The 26,368-nt window shown below is 45.2% G+C and overlaps 1 protein-coding gene across 1 annotated transcript; it reads left to right on the top strand.

Annotated features, from left to right (window-relative positions):
* Positions 1-19,474: 19,474 nt before the first annotated feature.
* LOC135384939 (uncharacterized) lies at positions 19,475-25,637 on the top strand. Its single transcript, XM_064614120.1, has 4 exons — positions 19,475-19,691; positions 21,353-21,462; positions 23,517-25,270; positions 25,495-25,637. Exons 1-3 carry the CDS (start codon positions 19,475-19,477, stop codon positions 25,263-25,265), a joined length of 2,076 nt encoding a protein of 691 aa, XP_064470190.1. The 3' UTR covers positions 25,266-25,270; positions 25,495-25,637.
* Positions 25,638-26,368: the final 731 nt, after the last annotated feature.

Genomic DNA, 26,368 nt, shown 5'->3' on the forward strand with positions numbered 1-26,368 from the left:
GATGAAAGATGAAAGTCACTGAAAAGGTTAGCCAGCTGTAGGGATCGAACCCACATCTTCTGGGTTACCTTCCTGGTTTCTCTCTTGTTAGAAAGAAGGGTTTTGCGCAAATGTTCACTGCAGGCCTATGTATGCATTGTTATGACTTGGCGACTGGCGCCATAGCGGACGACACCAGATCAGCTGCATACGCGAAAACACGCTGCGGCGAAACCAGAGATCCACTTGAGATCCACCAGTACCTTCGCCGTCAAAGATCAATTGTTTGCCGCCAGTTGAAGATGAAAGGAACCGAACTCTGCGGTGCGTGAGAACTACGTCGACCTTGCGCGCCAAAGACTTTATATAGCATTGGGCACTACAGCCCATCTCTCTCATTCCTACTCTGACATCATGTGAATAAACTGCTACGTCTCTATCTTCCCTCGCTGAGTCTCCTTCGGCCTGCTACCACACCCGGAGTCGCAACAGCATAATATAAACCCTATATAAATATCGTATTCCAGCTTCTGCACTGTAAGTGAACCCGGACATATGTTCGGAGGGGACCACGCTCTTTGTTGCTACAGCCCTGGGAGCCGAGTGCCTTTCGAGCTAGAATCAAGTCTTTTGTCCTAGGCTGCCTCCATGTCTATGAAAATAAAGCTCAAATTGAAATCCATAAACGAGAAGGCGCTATTCGTTCTGACTACATACAAGCAGGACCAAGCTGTTACATAAACTTCAAACTGACACATTAAGCGGTCTTGGTAATCGCCAATCATTCCACCTTTCTCACCCTATGACCTTGTTCCAAATGCGGGAGAGGAAGACCCGGCCTTTGTGGTCGCCCGCCTTTCGGTGCATATGAGCACTCGGATGTTCTGGACGTTTGGTGCTTATGAGCAGGTTCTCCCCTCCTGCTCATTTCCACCAAACGCTCAAAACCACCAACTTTTTTTCGGTGCATATGAGCGTTCGGAGGTTTTGAGCGTTTGGAGGTTATGAGCATTTGGTGCATATGAGGCACAACCGAGATTGCTTCGCATTGCTCGTTCCTTATTACGACAAGGAAAGGTGGCTCTTGACCGAAATCCACTTTCCACTGTACAACAGCCTCGCTTAACAATGCGAGAAGCATCAATAATGCGGGTGACCTTCATGCGGCCTAGAGGCACCTGGACATTGAAGTCACTGCATCGGGTAGCCTACTCGACGAGAGGGCATTTTGAGATCGCTTCGACCATTTCCCAGGTCTACTTGGGAAAACGTCCAGCCTAGTTTCCTTTCCCTGTTTCTGTGCACAATGGTTCCTCTCCTCCTCCAAGTGAACAACGGGGCAATGATGAAGCACAAAATGCCTTGATGAAAGGGCACCTATAGCCGTCGCAACACAGACAGTAAAACGAAACGAAAGGAAAAGCTGCCTTGTTACTATGTCAAGGAGTATAGGGATTTCGAGGTGACATCGAGATGTCCACGTCACCAGGTGATCGTGAGACAGACGACATTGCCTCCAAGTCAGGCCGCATAACAGTAAGCTTTTTTTTTGTGTGTGTGTAACACAGGTTAACATTGTTGTTGTGAGAACGTTGTTGCACAGCCGTCGATTTATTTTCCGAATTTCGGATCTTAACTCAGTCATAAAAGCAAAGGATGAAAACCACTGAATTCTCTGCGAACCCGGAACCCTACTATAGGTAGGGTTCCGGGTTTGCACCAAACGCAGCCGTGACGTAACTGGAACGTGTTTGTCCCGTATGTCGGCCTTCGTGGTGTTTGCTGTGCTGTACGTCAGTGCACGCTATGAGCAATCGAATAGTGCATAGAGTAGAGAGACCCGGAGACCGAGACAGCAATTTGTGCTGTCTGCTCCGCGTCTGGCTCGCAAATTCGCCCAAGCTTCCATTGTCACGCTATGAGTTTACGTGATCCTATCCAACTACCTCGCGCAGGAAGATTTTTGGAGGTAGCTCCGTTTCACTTTTATCAGCACTGCTCAGTTCTTTCTCCAGTTTTATTTTCATTTATCTCGTCATCTTTGTTCTCGTCGTCTTGATGATCTGCGTTGCGTTACTCCACAACGGTAAGCGATGTTATAACAGACATGAAATCATACGCACTGCATGTGTGCCTCCCCCGGCACAACCCAGGTTAATGGTTTACGGATGAATGCTTAAAGATCAGCATGCAAATTACGCATTTGCTACGTAGACGCAACACTTGAAAGACGTCCTACAAGTGGGTCATAATGTTATTGTAGCAAATGCCAGGGCAAGGCTTAACGACAGCTGCGATCAGTAATTGAAACGATAGCTTACGACACTCTCTGAAGTCATCCGACCTTGAGAAGTACTATGTCAATGGATGAAGTTTGAGTTCTTTCTTTCGATAAAGTAATAAACTAAGTTATAAAAATTGAGTTATATATGCAAACAGTGAATTTTTCGAATGAGAACTGCTGGTAGCGGCTAGTTAGTTAGTTGAACTAGAAAAATAAATAAATAAATAAGGCTTAGAACGTCTAGCACGTGTCCAGCACCCATCTGTGTGTGGTGATGTGGTAAGTGATAAGGACTGAATAAGTAGTGTAATATGCAACTGCTCAATAGTGATGCGATGTGATAGTACACTCTTAAAAAAAGGGTGTACTTTAACTCCTTTAACTTGTCACATATATCACTCCTTTTTGGGGAGTACAATTACTCTCAAAAAGGGTCTCAAAAAGGGTCTCCTCACTCCCTTCAGGGAGTGAGGAGACCCTGTAACTCCCTACTGGAGAGTAATTGTACACTCCAAAGGGAGTGTTATATACGGCAAGGGTGTACTCCCCAAAAAGGAGTTACTGTAACCTTTTTTAAGAGTGTGGAATAAAAAAAATGGGGATGGGGTTCACTAGTGAATTTTAACAAGTACCGTACATTTTTAGCAAATACGGGTGTTGGGGATGGATAACGTTACAGACCATAATGATGAAGAAATTCTTCGCTTATATCAGTAGGGTTTTTGGTCTTCAGTATTTACCGAAAACCACCGATAACTGTTCGTCGGTGAATTTTTCTTGCATGCAGCAAAAACGAATAACCGCCGATAACCACCGACAGTGGGGTGCGCAGCCTGGGCTGAATGGTGGTTATATCTCATATGGCCCGAGTGTGCATAAGGCCCAAGTGACCAAAACGTCCAAATGTTCATAAGACCCGGAAAAAAATTGGGCCTTTTGCGCATTTGGGTCAAATGAGCAGGACAGGATAAGGTGTCCACAAGGCCCTAACGCCCAGAAGGCCCAAATGGTCATATGGCCCGAAAACCAGAAAGGAAGACTAACAGTGTATTTTTTTCGACCGTATTTTTCAGTGTATAAGCGCCGTTATACATTGAAAGAAGTTCTCTAAAGAAGTCCTGTGCGTCATCTAATGTCATCATATGCGCGTCATCATCCTGCGCAGGACTTCTTCAGAGAACATTTTTTTATATATAACGGAGCTTGTACACAGAAAAATGCGGTACTTTTATCAGTGCGAGTTATATGCGAGAAATATTTTTCTGTAAAATCGCTTTTCAGGTGTGACTGCGCAGGAATTCCACACTTTGCCGAGAATCGCTACGGCTTGGTATTTTGCTTGGGACTGAGATTTATTATGTTCATCAAGCAGTGCCCATTTTGGACAATTGCACTCGGTCACTCAGTCGAATATGCTCCTTCTGGAGCGCGCATCTCACGTGAACACAAACAATGCGCTTCTTTGAAAAAATGGCTAGGAATGGCTAATGCGCTTCTTCCGCCTTGTGAAATGTAGTCTCCAAAAAGTTCAGTTACAGAATCAATTCGAAGGTGTCCGCCTTTTTGATAGAGCGCAATTTGGTCGAACGGCCCCGAAAAAATGGCCCCAGAAAATTTGGTGACGGAACAAATGGTCTCGGAAAAAATTGCACCGATGGGTTAGAGAGGAAAAAAAACGGTCCCATGCGTAGGCGTGGTTTGCGAAGTTCAGACCCCTCCCGAAATCGTACCTTTGGTAGCGCATCTGGAAGAGAGAAACGAGGAGTAAACCCTTCTCTCCTGTGCAAATTTCCTCCTGAACCCCTCCAGAAATATTTTTTTTTCTGGCTACGCTACTGCCGTGCCCGGCTTGGATACCTTCGCAGAAAAAGCGCTACATATTGTGCGTCATGGCAGTATTCAAGCGAAAGTTGAAAAGCTTTTAATGCGGCAAACGAATCAGTTGTTCAATAAATATATTAGGCACAGAGCTTACCAATCTGTAACGAGCGAAATATTGAACGCTGTAAGGATTCAATATTTATTTGTATTTTACTTTTTGTCACGTTTATATCTTATTAGCTTGAAAATTTGTTTCTTCATTTCAGTACTTTTATTAATATTTTTAGTTCAGTTACCTTTTTCTCCTCTGTCGCATTCAGCATTTAATTAATATTGCGCGTATGTGCAAAGAAAATACAGTATCTAGGTCACTCCTAGTCTTCCCTCCTGGTTTTCGGGCCATATGACCATTCGAGCCATATGAATATTTTGGCCGTCTGAGCATTTCGGCCTTCTGGACACCTTACCCTGCCCTTCTCATTTGACCCAAATGCTCAAAAGGCCCAAATTTTTTTCCGGTCTTATGAACATTTGGGCGTTCTGATCACTTGGGCCTTATGCACACTTGGGCCATATGAGATGATACCCTGAATGGTAGCTAAAGATTGTTATTGGAAGCACTGTAATCTTCGAGTGGAAAGCATGCTGCAAAGAACGCTGGAACTGGAACGGAATAGCCTTAAATAGCTGTGGAGGACCGTGCTTTGGAACAATGTCGCAGTTAGCGTCACAATAATACCCGTGGGGACAGTGTCCAAAGCAAGAACTGTTCAGTGCCGATAACACAAAAGCTGGAGCAGTATAGGTTTAGTATGCAGATGGCAACCTCTCGGGTTGATCTATCTATGAGGCTACAGGTAATCGAACAGAGGAGGCAGCGACGGAAGACTTGGAAGGTGGCAGCGACTTGGAAGCGACGTGGAAGATTTCCTCTCCGTTTTTCGACCCGTCACATCGGTGACTGATGAAGAACAACTGTTGGATGAAGTATCTGAGTACCTCCTGCTGAAGCGACGCGACAGCGATGTTTGTTTGACAAAAGCTTCTGGTTGTCCCATGAAAGGGAGTGGTCTATCCTCGCTTCCGCCGCCCCAGACTTCCTATCACTGGCCGTCTCTAACGCAAACCTGGAGCGGGCATTCTCAGGTCTTAGAGTTTTTCACACAAAACAGCGGTGAGCAATGCCATGTGAGTCCCGTAACATGTGTACATGATGATTTATTATAATAAGCTGAAGTTTTATTCTGTATTTTGTGTTGTATGTTTGCGTTGGTTCATAATAAGCCATTTCAATGTTCCACTAAGGTACATTCGTGAGGCCAACAACGGCAAGCCGGTTTACACCACCCCCACCACCACCACTAAGGTACACCCCCTTTTCGCCTATTTTCGCCGTGTCTACACCATCGCGAGGAAAATTTTCGCAGAAATCCACGGTTTCCAGTAGTCCGTAAACAACTCGCGTTTTGTCCCCTCCCCCATTTCGAATAAAAATACAAAATACAAAATCGACAAGACCATTTGTCATAAAATGAATCTCATCAGCAGTAAACAATTTACAGGCCTTGTAGAGGCATATGGTTCAGCGTTAAAATTACAAAAGTTACATAAAAACGCAAAAACTTCACGTTGTTGTAGCAACGTAAATATTTTCAGGTAACAATAGATACGCATAAATATGAACCGTGATATGTAGACATATCACGGTTCTGGGATAAATGTATATTTTAGTGTTAAAAGTATATTTTAAGTATCTTCGTACTGAGCATGGTGTCGCAATGAAATTGTGCTGCTGTTTCTCATGAATATGCATGTGATATTCTTAGCCAGCCACTAAGCTGCGGGAACTGGTCTTCTGCTCTGTATCCGGGCCTTTCTCGCCAATACACACGCTCACGCCTTCAAACTCGGCGGCGTCCCATGCCTTGGGTGCCGAGAATGGAGAAGAGAAACGCAGCAGCATGTCGTAATTGGTTTGGTTGTAATTGGTTTGCGGGACGGTACCCCAGTGCATGTGGGTTGATCATGATATGAGTTCATTATTTAGCATGATACGCACGCCAAGGTAGCGTGGCAAGTGCTAAGAATCTGCCCAGTACTCCCGTGGCTCAGAAAAGTCACAAGCGATCGAAAAGCCCAACGTACGTGTGTGGGGATTGCAACAAGGTCCACGAGTCTTGGATATATACTGGACGACCTGATGTCGATGTCTTCTAGTTGACGCATAAGGGTGTGTAGTTTCCTCGTGTGGCGTCGGCAGGTCGTGAGGATGTGTTCAGTATCAACTGGGACAGTGCAGGTTGCACAAGCATTGTACTGCTCAGGCCCAACTCGCACAGAAACAAAGGGGTAAAGGCGACGTTCAGCTGTCAGTGAACGCTGAGTGAACGAGATGAAGCCACGAGGAAGTCTGCTGGGCATGTTGAGCGATACTTTGGGATCCACTGCGTGGAGAAGTGATCGTTGTGTTTTTTTCTCGATGTGTTTTTTTTTTTTATCTGGACGAAGAAGCACACTTTTAGTCTGTGTTTAGTTGGGGCCTGGGAAAGGTAACAGAAACGGTATTGTACCGGAAATGTAGCAGGTAAAGGTAACAGAAACGGAAACGGATGTCGCAGAGTTAGAATACTTGAAACAGAAACGGACGCGACAATAATTTACGATAATAATTCGGGTACCGCATGACCTGAATTATTGCAATTCTTCACCGTATCATCTATATAACTCTATGAAATAAACCTCAATGAAGCAAACTAAAATTAACTGAAGAACTAAAACTAAAATGAACTATGAAACTGGAGCATATAAGCAAGTAGTATACAGTAAATAGAAGAAGCATAGTTCTTATACGCGATGGTGACCTGGGAGTTGCAAGCGTGAGTAACATTCATGGAAACCATGTTCATAGCTGTTCACGACGCCCACCAGACGCAGGGCGTTCGTCTTCTGGCGGAGTACTTGTGCTCCACCGCTCTGGCGACGGCTCTGTGAAAGCCCCATCATCATCCCTTCATCCTCCCCCAACGCGAAATAGGGCAGTGTACCGCCTCAGCGGCGGTGAATCACCCACCCCATCACCATCCAATGTATGTGTGTGTGTGTTCACGAAATCACCTATATATATATGTGTGTGTTTTGAATAAACGTTGTCTCTTGTATGCACGTATCCCTGGGGTTCTCAAAACAGACTTCAGACCGTAGAGGGATTAAGTTTTGTCACGGTCTCAATGATCTTTTTTTTAAAGAAAAAGAAAGAAAAGAAAGAAGAAAAACAAAAGCTGGATGTGGTGCGGTACCGAAAACCGAAACGGAAACGTAACGGAAATCAAAGCAACAATGGTGGTAACCGAAACTGGAACAGAAACAAATAAGGGCCAGTAACGGAGGTGGTAACGGAAACGAAAAAGATTCCGTTACCTTTCCCTGGTTTGGGCCCTATTAAAAGCGTTCTGTGGTGCACATAAATGCATGTTTGACATGATGATGATGATAACAGACAGAAGAAAAAAATGGGGACGTGAGTCGTGACTGTGTCGGACTGGCCACCTCAGTGCACCTATATGCAGAAAAAAAGGAACGAAAAGAAGCAAAAGGAAAAGAGTTACGTGCTATGACATATTTCGAATGAAAATGCGTGAATAGTGCATGTTTTGCAATAGTTTTATGCCAGGTGCGAGACCACCAGCATAGCAAGAGTCGCCGCCTTCTTTTTTGTCGTATAAGGGTATCGGGAAGGCCTTGAGTCTTTATTGCAGAAAATCCCGGTCTAAATCCATAACTTAAAAACCCGAGACTAAGGGACGAAAAAACGACAAACACAGACTCCTCGTTATCCCGGTCCTCTCGCCTCCTTTCGTCTCTCTCAGATTCCCCGCTATCCTCTCGTTATACCGGTCTAAGTCCTACGTTCTCGATGTTGAGGTGGGGGTTGGTGGTGAGCCCCCAACTTGGTTACTCCACTGCGTGATACATTCAGTGTCAAAGGGGCGGGGTAATATCTATCTCGTCCAGTATCAAAGCAGTGCAAAGCGCACTATACCAACAAATGTTCGCGATCTCTTCTTACAGCTGTGCGCGAGGATGGCGCCCTCGCCAGGCGTCGGAGTGCCTACACTACGCGTGTACGGCCGATGGGCCGCACTTCGCCACATCATTTGCCGTTGCAAAGACGGACGGTGTTCAAACTTGTAAACCTTGAACGTTACATTGTTTGAAACAGCTTCTTTAATACGAGTCGGGCAAAATTAAGGGCGAAACACGATAGTGGGGAAACACACCAGACGTCTGGTTTTACCCTGACTCACACAGTGATATGCGTGATTATATTTGTTGTGCTGTGCTGTTGAACGAAGGCGGCGTCATTTTACCATATACACATATAATACTCATATTTTGTCAAATATGCACTCGATGCAGCGCTTTCTTACCAAGAGCAAGGAAAAACCTTGCATATAGTATTCAGGGGTTGTGCATCATAGTTCCAATGTTCTGTGTGCGTATAGTTGAATGCATATTTATCCGTGGTCATATCGTGGCGCCACTGTTGAACGGCCAGGGTTTCCCTGAACCGGAACAACTCCTAAGCGGTTATCGGATTGCAAAATGGGGGGGGGGGGGACGTTCAGTAAGAAAAGGAGTGAGGTCTGCTTGCTCAGCTTAGGCGCCAAGTTTCGCTCCTGCTAAAACAGGGGGAAAGTTTAACAAGTCCGATGCGGTTACCGGTTTGAAAAACGGTACGAGAGGACAAAAACGACAATAAATGATGGAAAAGCGATGATGATGATGACATGGGATGTTTCTCAGTGGTACTACGAGAGCAATGTTTGCTGATTGTGTTGCGTCTCTATTTCGACACAGAGCGCTTGCACACGCACATATATGGGATGATGATGTGCACGAGCAATTCCATCCACAACGCATTGAAAATCGTATTTCGAATCAAGGTCATTTACAAATGAATCCAGGAACTAAAGCTCACATCACGACGTTCCTTCATATAGCGATATACCGCGCCAGCCGAAGCGAACTTCGTATAGGACACTCACTTGACGTGAGGTATGTGTCCGATTTCGAATGCCGACAACGGACCGCAGATCGGTCTCGGTTACCCTGGCAGTCATGCCTATGTGTGGTGTTGCACAATTGTATGAAACACAATTAATTGGACAGGAGGAAGGGAGTTGCCTCAGGACAGAAGCCGCCGATATTTCGAACAGAGACTGTTCTTCTTCTGGGCACCGTCCTCATCATTGGCATGGTATTTAAAGGGTTAGGTGTGACGTGTTTAAAGGTTCATGCGAATTGTGGGTCAACAGCCCGTTCAACGTTCACATAATCCCCTCCACACTCTAACAAAGCAGCCATTAACTCCGGCCGTAGAAACCCGTACGGAACCTTTCTTCCCTCCGGGCTGTTGACCCACAATTCGCATGAACCTTTAAACACGTCACACCTAACCCTTTAAATACCATGCCAATGATGAGGACGGTGCCCAGAAGAAGAACAGTCTCTGTTCGAAATATCGGCGGCTTCTGTCCTGAGGCAACTCCCTTCCTACATCTCTACCGGTTCGCTGGATTTCTACCCAATTAATTGGACAGTACTTTGACCATGCCTGAAAAAAAAAGGAAAAACAAACATAGAAGGGAACACGTTTCCGTGTTGGTAAACGACAATAGCGAGTTTTACCAGACAGGAAGCGCACCGAAAACGTTGGGATAAAAGAGTCTGTCAAATTCCAGACTCAGGAATGCGACGCCAGCCACTTCAAAGAAATTGTGCGATTGGCTTATCATCTTTCCGGAACCGTTATCGTAAACACTGTTCAACCCGCGAAAACTCTCTAATGTGATCTGATGTTGAATTAACAACATACAGGGTGTCCCAGAAAACGTGTCATTGAATTGTAATCAAAAACTACACCACCTAGAGTCATGCGGTAAATGACATTTGTTCTTACTGGCTTTTTGCCACCTCCTCATGTGAATGTCGTGTAACGTGAGTTTAATTATGTTAATTTTTGCGAGCTTAAGTCGGAAATTTGCCTAGTAAAGGTCACTTTTTTACCCTACCAATGTGAAGAGCGTGTCTAATTTGGTCAAATTAATGATAATTGACAGGGATATTCAGGAGGTATCCCATCGGAAAAAATAGCCGAACATCATACTCTACGGAGGTCGCACAGAATAGCGCACGACGAATTTTTCAGCGCAATCTTTGTCAGTCCGACGAAAGGAGGTTGGAAACCCAGCCCTCCCCGACATCGCAGAAAGAGATAAAACAAGTACGGCTTATCACGTCCGACTTTCGCTGAGATAATGCTTTCCCTCTCCCAATTTTAGGAACTGTTACTTTTTCTACTATCACTGTGTGGGCTGGCTTCGGAACCTCCTTCCGTCACACCGTCACACTGCGAGCCATTGCACTCAAAAAGTCATCGCGCGCTATGGTCCGGTGCTCCGAAAAGCATGATATTCGGCTATTTTTTTCGATGGGATAGCTCGTGAATATCACTGTGAATTATCATGAATTTGAGTGAATTCGGCACGCTCTTCATATTGGTGGGGTAAAAAAGTGACCTTTACTTGGCAAATTTCCGAGTTCAGTTCGCAAATATTTACATAATTAAACTTCGAGTACATGACATTCACATTAGGAGGTGGCAAAAACCTAATAAGAGCAAATGCTGTTTACCGCATGATTCTATGTGGCGTAGTTTTTTTATTATAATTCAATGACACGTTTTCTGGGACACCCTGTATATATGATGATGACGACGACATGAACTGGTTTACAGCTTCTCAGTTGTCTCGCGATGTAAAGCCGTAATTATAAATAAAAAATAAAATGTTTCACAGCTCGAGTCGCTGTACCCTACTCCATTGCGTGAGGACTACTATGCGTGTGGTATGGTAATGAAATGGATGGACTCTGTGAAGATAGCCCAGGGTGAACGATTGATCACTTGCTTCTTTTCCACATAAATGTTCGTTAGTTTTCAAGAGGAAATGTGACTGGCAGTGCCTTTGAGCTTAGATATCACCTCACAGTATATGTATGTTGAAGCTGAGAATCAGATAGAGTATTTTCCGGGGTTGGATGATGTGATGTGATGTGATGTGATAAAGAAAAAAAAATGGGGATGTGACTTTCGACGAAGTCGAACTGGCTACCCTAGTATACTTACACATAGAAAGTACAAACAGATGATGATATGATGAAAAAACAAAGAGATGATGCCCAGAGAAGAACAGAGATGATAATGGAGTTCAACATATAGTTCGACAGTTTCGACCAAGTGAGAGTAAAATGTCGGAATCGCTGGGGGCACACACAGGACACATCACACATTCAGCGTGTCATAGAATGTCCATAAGCCTGGTTGTATGGGGTTGGATGATGAAGAGCTGGTCATGCGCCTCACCTATTTGGTCGGTACTTTTAACCAGCTGGATAAACCGAATCTTCAAATGCAAGAAAAATATACAAACGTTATGAAATCCATTGGTTCCTTCGAGCCTGGCTCGTGTGACTCCTGAGACATCGCGAAACGGATAGGTCCTCAGTCGTCCGACAAGGTGCTGAGGGCATGTGAAGTTTTTCTATACGTACAACTGGGCTAATGGACATTCGATGACTTGCTAAGTGTGTGCTTCGTGCCCAGTGATTCCTCTTCTTGTTTGACATTTTACACTCACTCGTTTGAAACTTTTTAACTACATGTTCCGCTCGATCATTGTAACCCGTTTATCTGTTTGTGTTTGCCGTTCGTGGGCGTCCTGAGGTAGCCAGTCCGACTTTGTCGCGACTCACATTCCTTTTTTTTTCTTTTTTTACCGCATCACCATCACCATTGGCTCCTTGAAAGCTTGCACATGCAAGGTGGGAAATTGGAAACGAAAAGAATAGGAAACGAAATAATGCTGCCATTGTTAGTCGGAATGTCGTCAGCCCTTACTGCTGGCGATATTAATAAAATCCTTCCAGAACTCGCTAAAACATAAATTTTGTACCGATTCAGAGCAGTGGAAAATGAACTGAATAGATATTTTTTTCCCGAAATTAACGATGAGGTCGTAGATTTTCGTGCGAACCCCCCTTAAGTTGGCAATTGCAAAGGTTTCCAGTGACTGCCGCGATGAATTTCTAGATATGAAGGCTCATGTAAGAGACCCGTTCGAGGAAAAATCAAAAACAGAATCTTGGTCGTTGATGTACGATTCCTGCGCAAAAGTGAGAGAACAACCTATTAGTACCTTATTTCCATTTGTGGACCACGAGAGCACAGGGGTTGGTGGGGATGATGATGTCATGACAGTCATAAAGAATGAACATGTCAAAAATGATTATGAAATGAGTAAAGCCGTTCATGGGAGTGCAAGGTTGGTCACCGCTACGGTATACCTGTTTTCTGCTAACACCATGCGTCAAAACCTTTTGTCCGCTTCGATGCCCCGGATCTCCATGTTTTTCTTTTTTATACTAACCAACCAACCGGAAATATTTTACGACAGCGCCGAACACCGGTACCTGAGTTGGGGATTTCACGGCCCGAGTAATTAAAGACCACTAAGAGAGGCCAGCTGTCCAGTGCTCCAGTTAGAGAAACCAACCTTCCTAGATCTATACATAGTAGTCATCTGCTGTAAGACACATTTAGGTGAACTGCATGTACTCCGCTGCTGTCGACGATGTTGGCTGTGTCACGCACGCACTGCGTTCAACCGTTGCAGGTGCGACGAAGGCTCGGGTCGGATCCTGCAGTTCTTGTGGAACCGTCTGCATGGATTACCGTGCGATTGTCGATATTATGTATTATTGCATCGGTCAGCTACCGTTTAACACAAGTAGGCATACATATCCTTGCTGCCAGATAGACCTGCCTTCATATCGACACTGGGGATGAAATGTTCAAGAGCACACGAAGGGCTGCCTTGCACTTATTCCGCGTCTCTGCAAAGCGGTCCCTGTGCTAGTCTCTGCAACGCGGAAAAAGCGTGTCATTTGCGTTGACATTTATCACTGTCGTATAGCGGTATCTTGACGCATGAAACATTAAAACTTCACAGGGTAGTAAATTATGTATGGTAACCTAAAGATTCTCTCTACGTCGCATAAAACGACGTGGCGGTCACTAGAAGCGAGGGGTGTCGTTGGTGGTCAAATATCGCGGATTGTAATTATTGTACATGATGAAAATTCCGAGTCTAGGGTAACGACGAGAAACGGACACACGCAGACGGGGCATTGTCTCTCTGTGTGTGTGTCTGTTTCTCGTCGTCACCCTATAGTCTCAGGGTTTTCATCATGTGTTCTAGTCACTAGCTCGCTTGCTTCCTCCATTCTTTCAATAATTATTGTGATATGTACGCGTACAATAGGTTAGTGGAAGCGCTTCTAGCACTTCTAAATATGCAGTTACAATGTAGAACAGCGTATAGTTAGAACGGAAGTTCATGAACTGGAAACTTTCATGTTCATGCTCAGACGGCAGAAGATTTATGCCTAATGATGATGATAACAAGGCAAACAATTGGGATATCAGTCGCGACGTGGTCCAAGTGGCGATCTCAGTGTTCCTACTTTGTAATAGGTCAGACAAAATGAGAAGGGAAAAATAAAACACAATAGCAAATCAGTGAAAGTTTTGTGTGTGTGTGTGCGTGTGTTAGCGCCGCAAAGCAACTGTGGATATCAGCGGCGTACAGATGTGGGCAGATGGAGAGAGGACAGCAGGAAGGAGTGGGCGACAGTATATGTCCTGGGTCGGTCTGCCGTCCGTCAAGAGGAACTGTGCCGACATCCGTCTGGAAAGTCTGCCTAAAACCAAGGGAAACCTCAGACAGCACAGCCGGTGATAGTATCCGAACTCACCATCTCCCAGTCTTCAGCACAGCATTGGCGACCACCAACGAGCGAACACTTTTATCCACTCGAACATGGCCCTAGTGAATGAAACTTCAATCACCAGTGGAGGATACTTGTCAAGTGTCTGCGTGCACTTACAGACGGGAAAGTTACAAAATACCTATTAGTCGGGTTTCTACGAGAAACCTAATCATGTGCGTGCAGCATAGCCACATATCCCGTATGAAAACGAAATTTGCCGGTCTATTGACATCCTTTTGCCATTCTTTGGCTTCTTTGGCTTTTCTTTTGACTTGGATTTCCTATAGACAATTGCACGAATTGTTCAAACACTGGCTGTACACGGAATCTGGCCTATCTTTTTCCTGAATGTCTAAAGGCTTTACACCAAAGGAAATCTATTCACTGCCTTTGGACTTATCTTCTCTTTATTCTCAAAAGTAAACAGTCTATAGGTGGACCAAAGAACGACAAAAAAAGTGTTCAGACGGAAGAAAGAACAAGAAAACTTGTCTAATGTGGAAGGTGGAAGTCTAACCGCAGGGTGTCTAGTGCGTATTTGGCCTTTCTGTACAGCGTGGCAGATTCAATAGCTCTTTGTGGCATTGCCTTTTAACGACTCACGACTCAAAACACCCACTGACTCGATGATCGCGCTATTTTTGGCCATCAAGCAGGACAGCAGCGCCAACGCATCGCTATGACGTCACGCAGTGAAGCGAGTCTATACCTTAATTTGCCAGCGCTTTCAGGATGTCCACCTCTGAACACGTAGCATGAACTGGAGTGTATTGTCATCAAGCAAGAGAACAACAGCAACAACAAATAAATCATGACTATGGCCTGGGAGCTACCACTTGAGAACAGTACATTACCCCATTACACGCAAAACATGAGATGTGAAATATGAAAATGAAGTTATGTGCAAGTACACCTCTTGAACTCCCCTCCACTGGCTGCGCAGAAAGAAACACATGAAACGAGCGCCAATGGTCATTGAGATGCAGGTGAGGACCCTATGGAGGTAGCCCCTTTTGCATAAACTATCTTACTGGAGTTTCTTTCCTTAGAGAAAACAGATACCATACATTACTTGTCTTGCGAGCTTCCACAAAGTCGAGTGTATTGCTTGCCTCTGAGTCAGAGTGAAGGGTGAGGTGCACCAGCTTAATTCGATTACACACACATCCAACACTGAAGTGAGGAATTGCTTAGAGCATTAACTCACGACAAAGATAACGCCTGTGTTCGTAACTGGTTACGGTTTGAGACATCCAGTGCGTCCACCGAAAGACAAACCTGTACAGAGAGACGACATTTGCATCAATGTGAACCTGCATGGCAAATTATTGCACAAGTTTGACTTTCAGTGGGCATACTCAATGTCTCAAACCGAAAGCAGTCACAAACACATGCGTTATCTTGATCGTGAGTTAATACTCCGAGCAATTCCTCACTTCAGTGTTGGATGTATGTGTGTAATCGAATTAAGCTGGGGCACCTCACCCTTCATTCTAACTCAAAGGCAAGCAGGACACTCGAGCTTGCGGAAGCTCGCAAGACAAGTAATATATGGTATCTGTTTTCTCGTAGTACGTGTGCCAATGACGGATATGTATTGCTTCTCAACACACACACACACACAAAAACATCAATACAGTTGCACACAACAGGAACTCAACAGAATTCGAGGTACGCGGTGGCCACTTTTCAACATCTGTCAATAATTTGCCAAAGCTCCGGTAATAGAAAATATGTACCCTGTATTAAGACATTTCTATGAAGAGACAAAAGACAAATATTCAATAGATTTTCTTTCGAACAGATGTCTACGAAAAGTGGGTGCAGGGGAAGTAATAAAAAAAAACCAATGGCTCTCAATAGATGTTCACAAATAACCACAAATGCGTGTCTGTGTGAAACAACGCTTCCCGACAGCCCACCATAACAAGTATGCGATATAGAATAGTAGCCAAACTATAAATGATAGATGACTTGAAAAAAAATTAATCGCATAGGGCCACATGGTAATACTAGTCTACAGCATTTCCAAAGACAACCTGTCTATAGCCGGTCAACAGAAAAACGTCTATAGACTGTCTGCACTGAATAGCTAAAGGGAGGAAAAAGAAAAGAAAAACCTCTATCCAAATAAAGTCTACTGCCTGTTTGGACTTTTTGGTATAGAAATTCAATAGCACGTCCATGCATTTTCTCATAAGGGATAGTGGAGCTGTATCCAACAACGCAGAATTTAATGACATCGAAAGCGTCCAAACGAGCCAAGATTGTTTTCAGGTCACGGCGAATTCCAGTGTACCTGGGAAGCATCAGGAGAACATATGGTCGGTACCGTGCACTACGTCGATCACTGTAGTTAGACGAGACTGTAGTTAGAGGATGTAGTTAGGCATTGCACAGTTGCTGCTTCAGTGCGATAATATGTCGTGATGGTGATGTGTGATGTGTATGCGGGATGTGACGTGATGTGATGCATGCGGGATTATTTCCATTCTTTAGGCACCTTTGGATGTAGTGTTTGAATCTTCACTCATCACTGCTGCTAACGTGCACGCTGCTAACTGCTGCTAACGCGTGGCATTCAAAACTATTAATTGAACGACTTTTTTTTAATGTTTTCTGATTTTTCTTTTCGTTTTTTTTATTCTGACATATTGAAGGTTTATAGCATCAGGAATCTGCAGTCGGAACATCTCACTCAGGTCTGTTCTGGCTGGACTGTGTGCAGGGAAGAAAACTGAAACGTGACTTCTAAAGTGGCAGTCCGTTGTTGTATCCGCGTGGTTGTAAATCCGCGTGATCGCCATGAATATCCATGCGACAGGTGCCCCTCTCCACCGATCCAACTGCTATCGTAACACAAAATAGTGATTCTAGAGAGTTGATGTCCAGCAGTGTATCGTTCCTTAAAAACTGAAAAAGAAGCTGGGTAAAATGCATAAATTGAGACATATCTCATTCTGACTGGATTTCGATCATGTACAAGAGCTGGAAGCACTCCCTGCCATCCATGCCTTTCCACACGTTTTCCCTTTATCCTTTATGGATATCACTTCCTTGTTCTTGACATCCTGTATCGTGCAACAGCAAGACTTCATTTGAAGCTTCGAGAATTACGATCGAACACTAAACACGATTAGGTAATTTTACGTGCCTTCAGTTGTGTAAAATCACGTTTGCTTTCCAGCGATGTCAGTCGACTAAAGTTTATGATCGATAATCCGTTGGAACCGTGACTTTTTACGCTAAAGAACTGAGCCTGAACCTGAACTGAGTCCTAAAAAATAGCGGTTGTGAGCCCTGGTCAGGGGTGGCCTGGCTTCCTCTTGCTTGGCATAGATCCCTTATTCCCAACCAAACTGGTAATTTGCATAACGCCCACCACCACATCATCATGCCATTTATATGTGTGTGTGCGCGCGTGCGTGCGTGCGCGCGCGCATAACGCAATAGCTGCAGATGTAACCTACTTCAAGCTGGGTCGTATTCATCAGGGTCTCTCAGTTCAAAGTGACGCTACAGAATCAATCGCAGAAAAAATGCATTCTTGCATATTTTCGAATTGCTCCTCTCATTATTCCAACTTCTGGACCCTGCACTGCCTGTATCACCAGTTTGGGGGCTTGCGTGATATCTATTCCAATTCCATTCCACCCAGTTCCACCCGTAAACTGTAGTTTATATATCCTATATCCTCCTTATATCTTTATATCATCCTATCAAAAAGAGACTTCGAAAAGCCCGCATCTGATGTCAAGGTATTGGCCTAATGATATTAATAAATTTGAAGCTGTACAACGGAAAGGTGTGCATTTTATTTTCAATGCATATGGTAAACGATAGACTCCGTAGCTACCCTTGTGAGTGAAAACAATATTGTAACCATGCAGACCGGAAGAAAAGTTGCCCGGATTAGGTTATTCTTTGAGACGTCAAGGAGTAACTCTCGGTTACGGAGTTTTTTGTGTCTCCAGCTCTTCCAGTCGCGACATACATGCCATCTCCACCCCCTTTCTTTTAAGACAATATTTGCTCGAGCTTCAACATTCAAGGAATTCTGTTTTCTTTTCTTTTCCCGCGAAGTATGACATATTGAAAAGTATGTACAAATGTAACAATGAAACAAAAAGTATGTCTCAGCTTAAGTGATTTGTGCTTGAAATACACCTATATATCCTTGCAGCCTACCACCTGTACGAAGCAACATGTGCATCTTGCATGCCTCTATGAAACTATGCGGTGTGTAGAAGACAGAAACAAAGATACCAATGAAACTATAAAACTAACCCTTGTGACACTATTTTGTTCGTGTCCAATAGAAACACACAACAATCCACGAGCTTTATGTGGGTTGGTGAGCACAATCTTCTCGTGAACAATATTGTGTGGGGTAAGTCAGTACAGCCCACTATATCAGTATTGCCTCTGGTCCGGTCGCTTTGTGACATCCGACACAATATTGACGAGTAAAGTGACTGATGAGTTCGTTTACAGACACCAAGAAACATTCATGTTGAATTCTAAAAGCGATAAAAACCCCCAGTGCAAGGAGACAACGAAAAGGACAATGGAAGAGACAAACACAGCACTGTATACTGCCAACCAAAGACTTTTATTTGTGAAGCATGCCCGCTTGTAATACAAAAATACCCTCTCCTTTGCTTCTCCTGTCGAACATTACGGAACTACCGGGCAGCACTTAGGTTAGGTCACCAGAAAGTAGTATATCACCTTATCGGAAAATATATAAGTGGGGATGCTTCTCAAATAAAAGACTTTGGTTGGCAGTACAGTGCTGTGTTTGTCTCGTCCTTTGTCCCTTTCGTTGTCCCCTCGGACTGTTTTTTTTTTTATCAGCAACCTGCCCGGATTTCAAATTTATTTCAGTATTGAACTTTATTTCCTTCATGTTGAATTTTAGATTCACTCTGACACGCACACTCATTCACACACTTCCGCAGATTCACACCCGAAGTCTATAGGGGCACGAGAGCAATGGGTTCGCGCGCAACCAAATCAACATTCGCACGAGCCTCATAAGACACCCAAGGAAGCCAATGGTGATGGTGTTCACGCCTAGGTTTGTACGAAGCCGTTAAGGTGTCCAGTATGTAATGCTTGCGCGAGGCACTAATCTGAGATGGAGGAGGCATGATCTTGCTCTCAAATCATTCCTTCTGTTGCGAAACCGCACACACATGTCCATCAGAAACGCTTACAGGAGTGAATGAAAGCGTATCGAAACGAACTGTCCCGGGGGCGGAGTACTTTCCCGGGAAGTATCGGAACCATAATTGCCAACTGACCCTCAGAATCTTCGACCCACTTCACATTTTTCTGCCTTTGTTTGTTTGATGGCTACTCTCTGTCTGATGGGAGGGGGAAGAGCTCGGTGGGATGAGTGCGATTCGTGATGGCACGATTACAAGGAACAGTAGAGCTCGGAAAGGGAAGCGACTTCTTCCCTTGCGGACGACGCCTTATAAAAGCTGCGGTTCCGGAATGGCCGTCAAAGCATTCTTCGAAAATTCGCTTTGTGGAGGTTCAGGAGCAACCATGGCTTTCACGGTGAGTGGCATTCAGCAACCCAAGCGGATGTTCCAGCCTCAGCATATCCATTGCGTTCTAGCTCTCAGCATATTTTATGCAACTGCATCGCATAGCTTGCAACAGTACGATAATCTCTCTGCGGACTACAACCACGTAATCGCGAAGTTCGGTCAGATAGTGTTCCCATGTTTCTTACGTCCTCTTTATTTTCGCACAACGTCAATCGTTATTTACTGCGCTGTCAGGTCGATGTGGGAGCTCGACATCATCCATTTCTATTTACTGTGTTGTGTTCATTTAAGACGAAACTCACTTTATCCTAGGCTAACTTCTGCTGATTGAAAGGAAAGTCGTCCGCGACCTCTACTTAGCATTACTTGTGCATCACCAAAAATGTTTCTCATCATAATAGCATTAGCTGAGACATTGACCGAAACCCCGAATTAGCTGATCATGAATCAATGATATAGCTATACTGTCATGGGGAAAGAAAAAAAACGTGCAAAGCAACTGGCCAACCAATCAACAATATATTCTACACTACTTACAAACAAACAAACAATATATTCTACACTCCTTACAAACAAACAAAACAATATATTCTACACTCTATGATGCATGTAATACATTCTCTACACGCACTCTGTGTACATGTAAACATACATACATACACAAGACACATGCATACGTAATACTTCACTATTTGTACATTATCTATATAACCATTTGCAATAGAACTATAGTCACAACATTGGCGTAAGTCATACGATCAAGGCACACTCCACGAACGGTGTAGATTGGAAAAGCCAAAGAGAGAAAAGGGGGGCGGGGAATTAGGATTCGGCTGAATAAAAAGCGGCAACGCATAGAGACGATAAAACGGCAAAACCAAAACAGACAATCATAAAAAGCGCTGGATGATACCTGAACGTCCTTACAACGTTCCAATTTGATCTTAAAGACCGAGTATTTGAGCAGGAAAATCGATATTGTTTCCCGAGAAATACTGAAATGTGATCTGTGTCTGCACAGATGAACTGGCGGAGGTTTGACCTAGCCCCTAGCTGATCATCTCGAGGATCAATTTCCATATTTGCGCGCGCAATTTGCAGCCTAAATACTCTCGGCAAATTTGAACTGAGCGCTTACTATGCAATACAACAACTACTACATGAATGGCGATGGGATGAGGTGATACTATGCAATAGTAGTTCAGCACGGTATACTGCTTTTATGAATAGACGGTTTCCCCTGCACCCCAGTTGTTCGCTCCTTGCGCTTTTTCTTTTTGTCCTATGAATGAAAACCATATACGATAAGCCTCACAAGCCCTTTACCGGAACGATGGTGCGTTTCCAACACTGCCTACACATGTACCAAAGTTGGACCCGAAGAAGGAACCCCACAGCACCAATTAAGATACACGCGTTCTTGTGGCACAGGAAAAGAAAGGCGGAAGGGCAATTGTTCTAGTGGAATGGCTATCAGGTTCCATTCACTCACACGCACATCACCACAACAAAAGAGTGACTGTGGAGGCTCAGTGCAGACAAAGGGAGTTCCGTTAAGGCTTAACGTGAAAGAAGCCGGCACCAATTAAAAGGATCCCGTTGTATGATTAACACTACCCTCTGTAACTGATTATCCAGGGCACGACAGAAATAGTCCGCCAGTTACACCAACGGGAACGACGCCTAGGATACACGCAGTGGCTGCTCTCTAGCAGACATCCTCCGTGTGCAAGACGGCAGTGACCTGCAAACCGGTTTCCCTCTACTTTCACTCGCTCTTTTCCGTGTTTCGGGTGGAGGCCGTCATAACTTCCGCTAGGCATACTAACGTTTGACTCAGTGTTGTGCCTCCCAGAATCTGGATATTTTTTCACCCCCACGTCTGCACAGCTTGTCAACGAGTATGATGCTCTCAACAATGCAATCGAGGTGAGGAAGTTTTGAGCATTATTGAAGACTGAATTTCCTCGATGGCGGTGGTATAGAATTCTAAAAGGTGATTCAGCACGTCAAAGTCTGACGTCCTTCCTCGTGCGAGCTGACATACATAGGACACGAAGAGAATGATAAGGTAGCAACTGTCGTAGACATCTTCTGCTGTCTTGAAACTTGATCACAAGATTGAATGTGGCATTGTGTTCGTAATGAACGGTCAGGGATGTTGCAGTTCCTGTGAGCCTGATAGAGGCATACGGGGAAGGAACCTCGTGCTAATTAGCGTCACGGTGTGTCTCTTAGGAATTTGTCCGCTCCATCGTAGCGTATAAATAGTGCTCTCGGTTATGCGAACACGCTGTACTATTCTCGGAAGACAACTTCCATGGGGACTTGTAACTTTAGTTCGGTATGCCTTCCTCACGTACAGGCACATGGTTGCATGATGGGGTACATACTGATTAAGGAAGTTTTCATATCCGTTCCTCTGTCGTTCTTTGCAGACGCAAGATCAGTGTACAGTGACATTGCATACGTACCATGTGAATTATTGTAGGATATTCTTGCCATTTCTATTCTATACAAATACTCTTTTTAGTTTTATATTTTCGAATATTGGGTTATCGTCAACACCTGCACAGCAGCAACAATATTCATCTTCTTAGTGCTGACCTGCCCTTTCAATGTTCGCGACATTATGAAAAACCTCTTTCTACACTGCATTTAGGTTGCTACATGATTCGAAAATTTCCCTATCGCAGAGCATTATTATTACCTCTGTCTAGGATATTTAATGTGCCAAAGTACACTGTAGTACAGTTACCTTCTTTCTTTTAATTCCACAAGATTTGAGGGAGAGCGTTTTGTTTTGCTGCATCTGTGTTATCCTACTCCTAATAGTAATACTATGCTTTTACTTGTAGTACTAATACTATATACTATTTATGCCAATGCGTAATACTATAGTTCTAAATGTCGTGCGACTTCCCATTGCTTCATATTTGATATTACGTAAAAGTCTTACAAAATTATTTATCTCTTTGGATGTGTTTTGAAGCTATTATCTTGTCCTTGACGCTAAACACCTTGCGACCACTATAATTTCCTGATACATAGCTGGCATTACACTCAATATGACCAAATTAGAAATATCGCCTAATAAATGCTACATTTACCAAATTAGATCCCATTCTTGACAACCCCTAAATGACGTTTGATATCCAGCATTCCATTTTCCATTTTTTGGAATATCAAGCCGACCTAAACATATCCCCCCCCCCCCCCGGCATTGCTTACAGAGCACGTCACACGAGAAAATGTCGTTCCGGGTCTATGTTGTCGTAACCACATGCAGTGGAAGAACATCAGGAAGAACTTCATCGGTCTCCCAGTTCTACAACAGTTCATTTGTACTTTACATGCACACCAGTTTGAGCATTCGTTTGTGCCAGAAAAGTGTTCCGGGTACAAAGCCCTTTTGTGTCAGTTACAGGCCTTTCATTCGAAGGATTTAGTACTTACTTACTACTTACATAATTTATGCACATCAGTTATTTAGAAATCCATTGCCGAACGTCAGTGAGGTTGCAATTGCTTTTGAAGTTATAAAGATGGTTGATGCTTGACGGTTGATGTCTGCACAGATACGGTGATGGTGATGTGATAAAGAAAAAAATGGGAATGTGAGTTACGACGAAGTCGAACTGGCTACCCCAGTACGCTTACACACAGAAAGAACAGACAGATGAGAGAGCTAAAATGATACGGTATGTGAACGTGAATGATAAGCTTGATGAATAATGAGGTTCTGCACGTGCGGTTCCTCTGAGTACAGATGCTTAGCATCGCTCCACCTTCAAGGATGGCCATTGCTTTTTTTTTTCATGCTCATTTATTAATGCACCCGGTCTGCTAATGAACCACTCTCTTAGCGACGCGAATACTCGAAGCAATCAAACACACACACACACACACACACACACATAAAGAGAAAATGATACGATGGGGCTGACGCCGAACCAAACACAACTATGCCTTTTTCTATGCAGTTTTATACCCTCATTGTGGCTACCCTTATTGGTACTTCCATCGGTGGTCACCTCAGTGGCGGTAGCAGAGGTTACGGGAGCAGCAGCTATGGCAGCCAACGGTCTTCAGGGGGACCTGGCAGTCTCGGAAGTAGTAGCTATGGTGGTGCTTCTGGCAGCTACGGCAGCGGCAGCTTCAGTGGCGGTCACAGTGGCGGCGTCGGTGGTGGCTACGGAGTATCCCCCCATACAGCTGGACACGGTGCAGCACTCACCACACAGGGTGGACCTGGCGGACCCTCTGGCGGCTATCCTTCAGGCGGAGTCGGTGGCTTCGGCCAGGGATCCTCAGGAGGGTTCGGAGGCGCTGGCGTTACAGTTCCTGCCAAGGTGATTGTACTCAAGGTACCAGTCGGTGACACCGGGTCGTTCGCTGCTGGACAAGGGGGACACCACAGCGCCGGAGTAGGCATAGCTCAACATGGACTTGGCGGTGGCGATTTTGGAGGCAGTAAAGGGGGCTTTGGTGGAGTAGGACATGGCGCTGGACAATACCCTGCTGGCGGATATGGCAGTGCAACGCTTGGAAGTGGAAAGAGTAGTTATGGCGCTAGTGGCTATAGCGGTGCTGCGTTTGGCCAGGACAAGGGCAGCGTCGGAGGAGCACAAGGCTTTTCATCTGCCGGCTTTAAAGGGGGCAAAGGAGGATACACAGGAGCTCTCGGCGGCGCAGGTCATGGAAGTGCTAAAGGTGCCTATGGAGCTGGAGCTGGACAGCAAGGTTTCGGGGGTTCGTCTTTCGCTGCAGGTCACGGAGCACACTCTGCCGGCCAGGGAGGATATGGTGCACCGCAAGGAGGTTTTAGTGGAGGGTCCTTTACTGCTGGTCATGGAGGACATGGGACCAGCCAAGGAGGATATGCCGCAAGTCAAGGAGACTTCGGCGGATCTCAATTTGGAGGCGCTAGAGGTGGAGCTGCCGATGGAGGAACTGCTTTCCATGGATCTGGCTATGGAGCGGGAAAAGGTGCATACGGTGGCGGCCAGCAAGGGTTCGGTGACGCTGATTCCACAGGAGGACACGGTGGGCAAGCCGGAGGTCACGGTGGTCATGCTGGCACTTCTTTTGGACCACAAAAGGGAGGTCACGTAGTACACGGCACAACCGCTTATGGAGGATCTGGCGGCGCTTCTGGATCCGGTCACGGAGGATTCGGGGGACCTGGTTTCACTAGTGGACAAGCGAGTTTTGATGGTGGATTTGGAGGACCGAGTGCTGGGAGCAGCTTTGCAGGCGCAAAAGGAAGCTACGGAGGAGGACAAAGCCCTCACGGCGGAGCGACCTACGGCACTGTAAAGGCGTCCTACACTGTGAGCCACTCAGGTTACGGCAGCGGTACTCATGGAGGAGCAAAGGGTGGTTACGGAGGAGGCGCTGGGGCTTCTTCTGGAGGACATGGTGGCGGCGCTGGAGGTTATAAGGGCCATGCAGGTGCCCAGCAAGGTTTCGGGGATGCTTCTCAAGGAGGGTACGGAGGAGGATATGACGCTGGTCACGGTGCCAGTAAGGGAGCCTACGGAGCTGGACAAGGAGGACACGGTAGTGGAGCGCCAGGAGCCGGCGGGTACGGCTTTGGAAAGGCTGGTTACGGCAGCGCTCACGTAGGACAAGGAGGAGCTCAAAGCTATGGTGGAAGCAAAGGAGGCCAGAGGGGAGGCCGTGGTGGTTATGGCGCAGCTCCTACCGGTGGCAAGGGAGGATGGAACTAAACGCGGTATGTTTTGGTCTGTGAAACTTTTATCTTGTAAAGTATGGTCAGTTTCGTCGTTTATTCCTTCTTCATGCATGAACTTGACAGAAAATGTAATAGACACAGTGCCTCACAAAAAACGTGTCGTGAGACCAGTATGATTACCACACTCAATGGCGTGGTAGCGCATAACGCCGTAACACACTATGATAAGGGCTCTAACTTAATGCTCCCTTCTTCCGTTGCAGCGTTGTGCGTCGCTCCAGACGGGGAAACCAAACCACTGCCAGCTGCCCAGTAATGTGTCAGCCGCGTACCAGGTGGAACTGACGCGAAGCGTCGAAAATCGTCATTGAATTCGTTTTAGAATGACTGTGTACTGTGTAACTTATGCGAGTGAAAATAAAATTGTGGTTTTGTTTAGTGATTTTCGGGTTTAGCTCTTTACAGAGTCTATGAAATCATGGAGTACCACACAACACTTCATTTTGGTGACTGTCAATAGCGTGTTTCGTCCCGACAGGCGATACGGCATCCCATTAGTGTAGATGTAATTCTGTGAAGATATAATGATGAACAGCACAGAGGGGACCGAAATTATATGTTGTCCAGAAATGAAAGCAGTGCTGTTAGGACAGCGCATTGAAGAGCTGGATTTCACCAATCGCCGCGTAGCTTCGTCATATCCGGAGAGGTCGAGGATATAACTGATATGCAGAGCTGAAAGGTTGATAATGAGGACACTGCAGAAGCACGTATTCCATATTTTCTGACCACTGTGACAGGGGTTGGGGGATACTAGAGCTTATTAAATGAAAAAGGAAAGGAAAAAATGACAGGGAGAAGGGCTGGGACAGGAGAAGGGAAAGGGTGACAGGGGTCTTGTAACTGTCGCAAGCGCTATCGTAACTGACCAGCAGAAGCGCCATCCTGACAAAGTATGTTACGTGGCCCCCGGAGAACGAGTGTCGGGGCAATATTGGCTGACCTCTCTCATCACTTAAAAAGAAGAAGGGTGTCGGGAGTCAACAGCCAGCACACACTGGCGAAGCAATGTGATTTGTCCACTAGCACAATCCCACCCGTTCCATCAAGACAGAGTAAGGCTAAGGCTTCTCGGCT

The sequence above is a fragment of the Ornithodoros turicata genome, chromosome 2 (genome assembly GCF_037126465.1).
Source record: "Ornithodoros turicata isolate Travis chromosome 2, ASM3712646v1, whole genome shotgun sequence".
NCBI classification, from domain to species: domain Eukaryota; kingdom Metazoa; phylum Arthropoda; class Arachnida; order Ixodida; family Argasidae; genus Ornithodoros; species Ornithodoros turicata.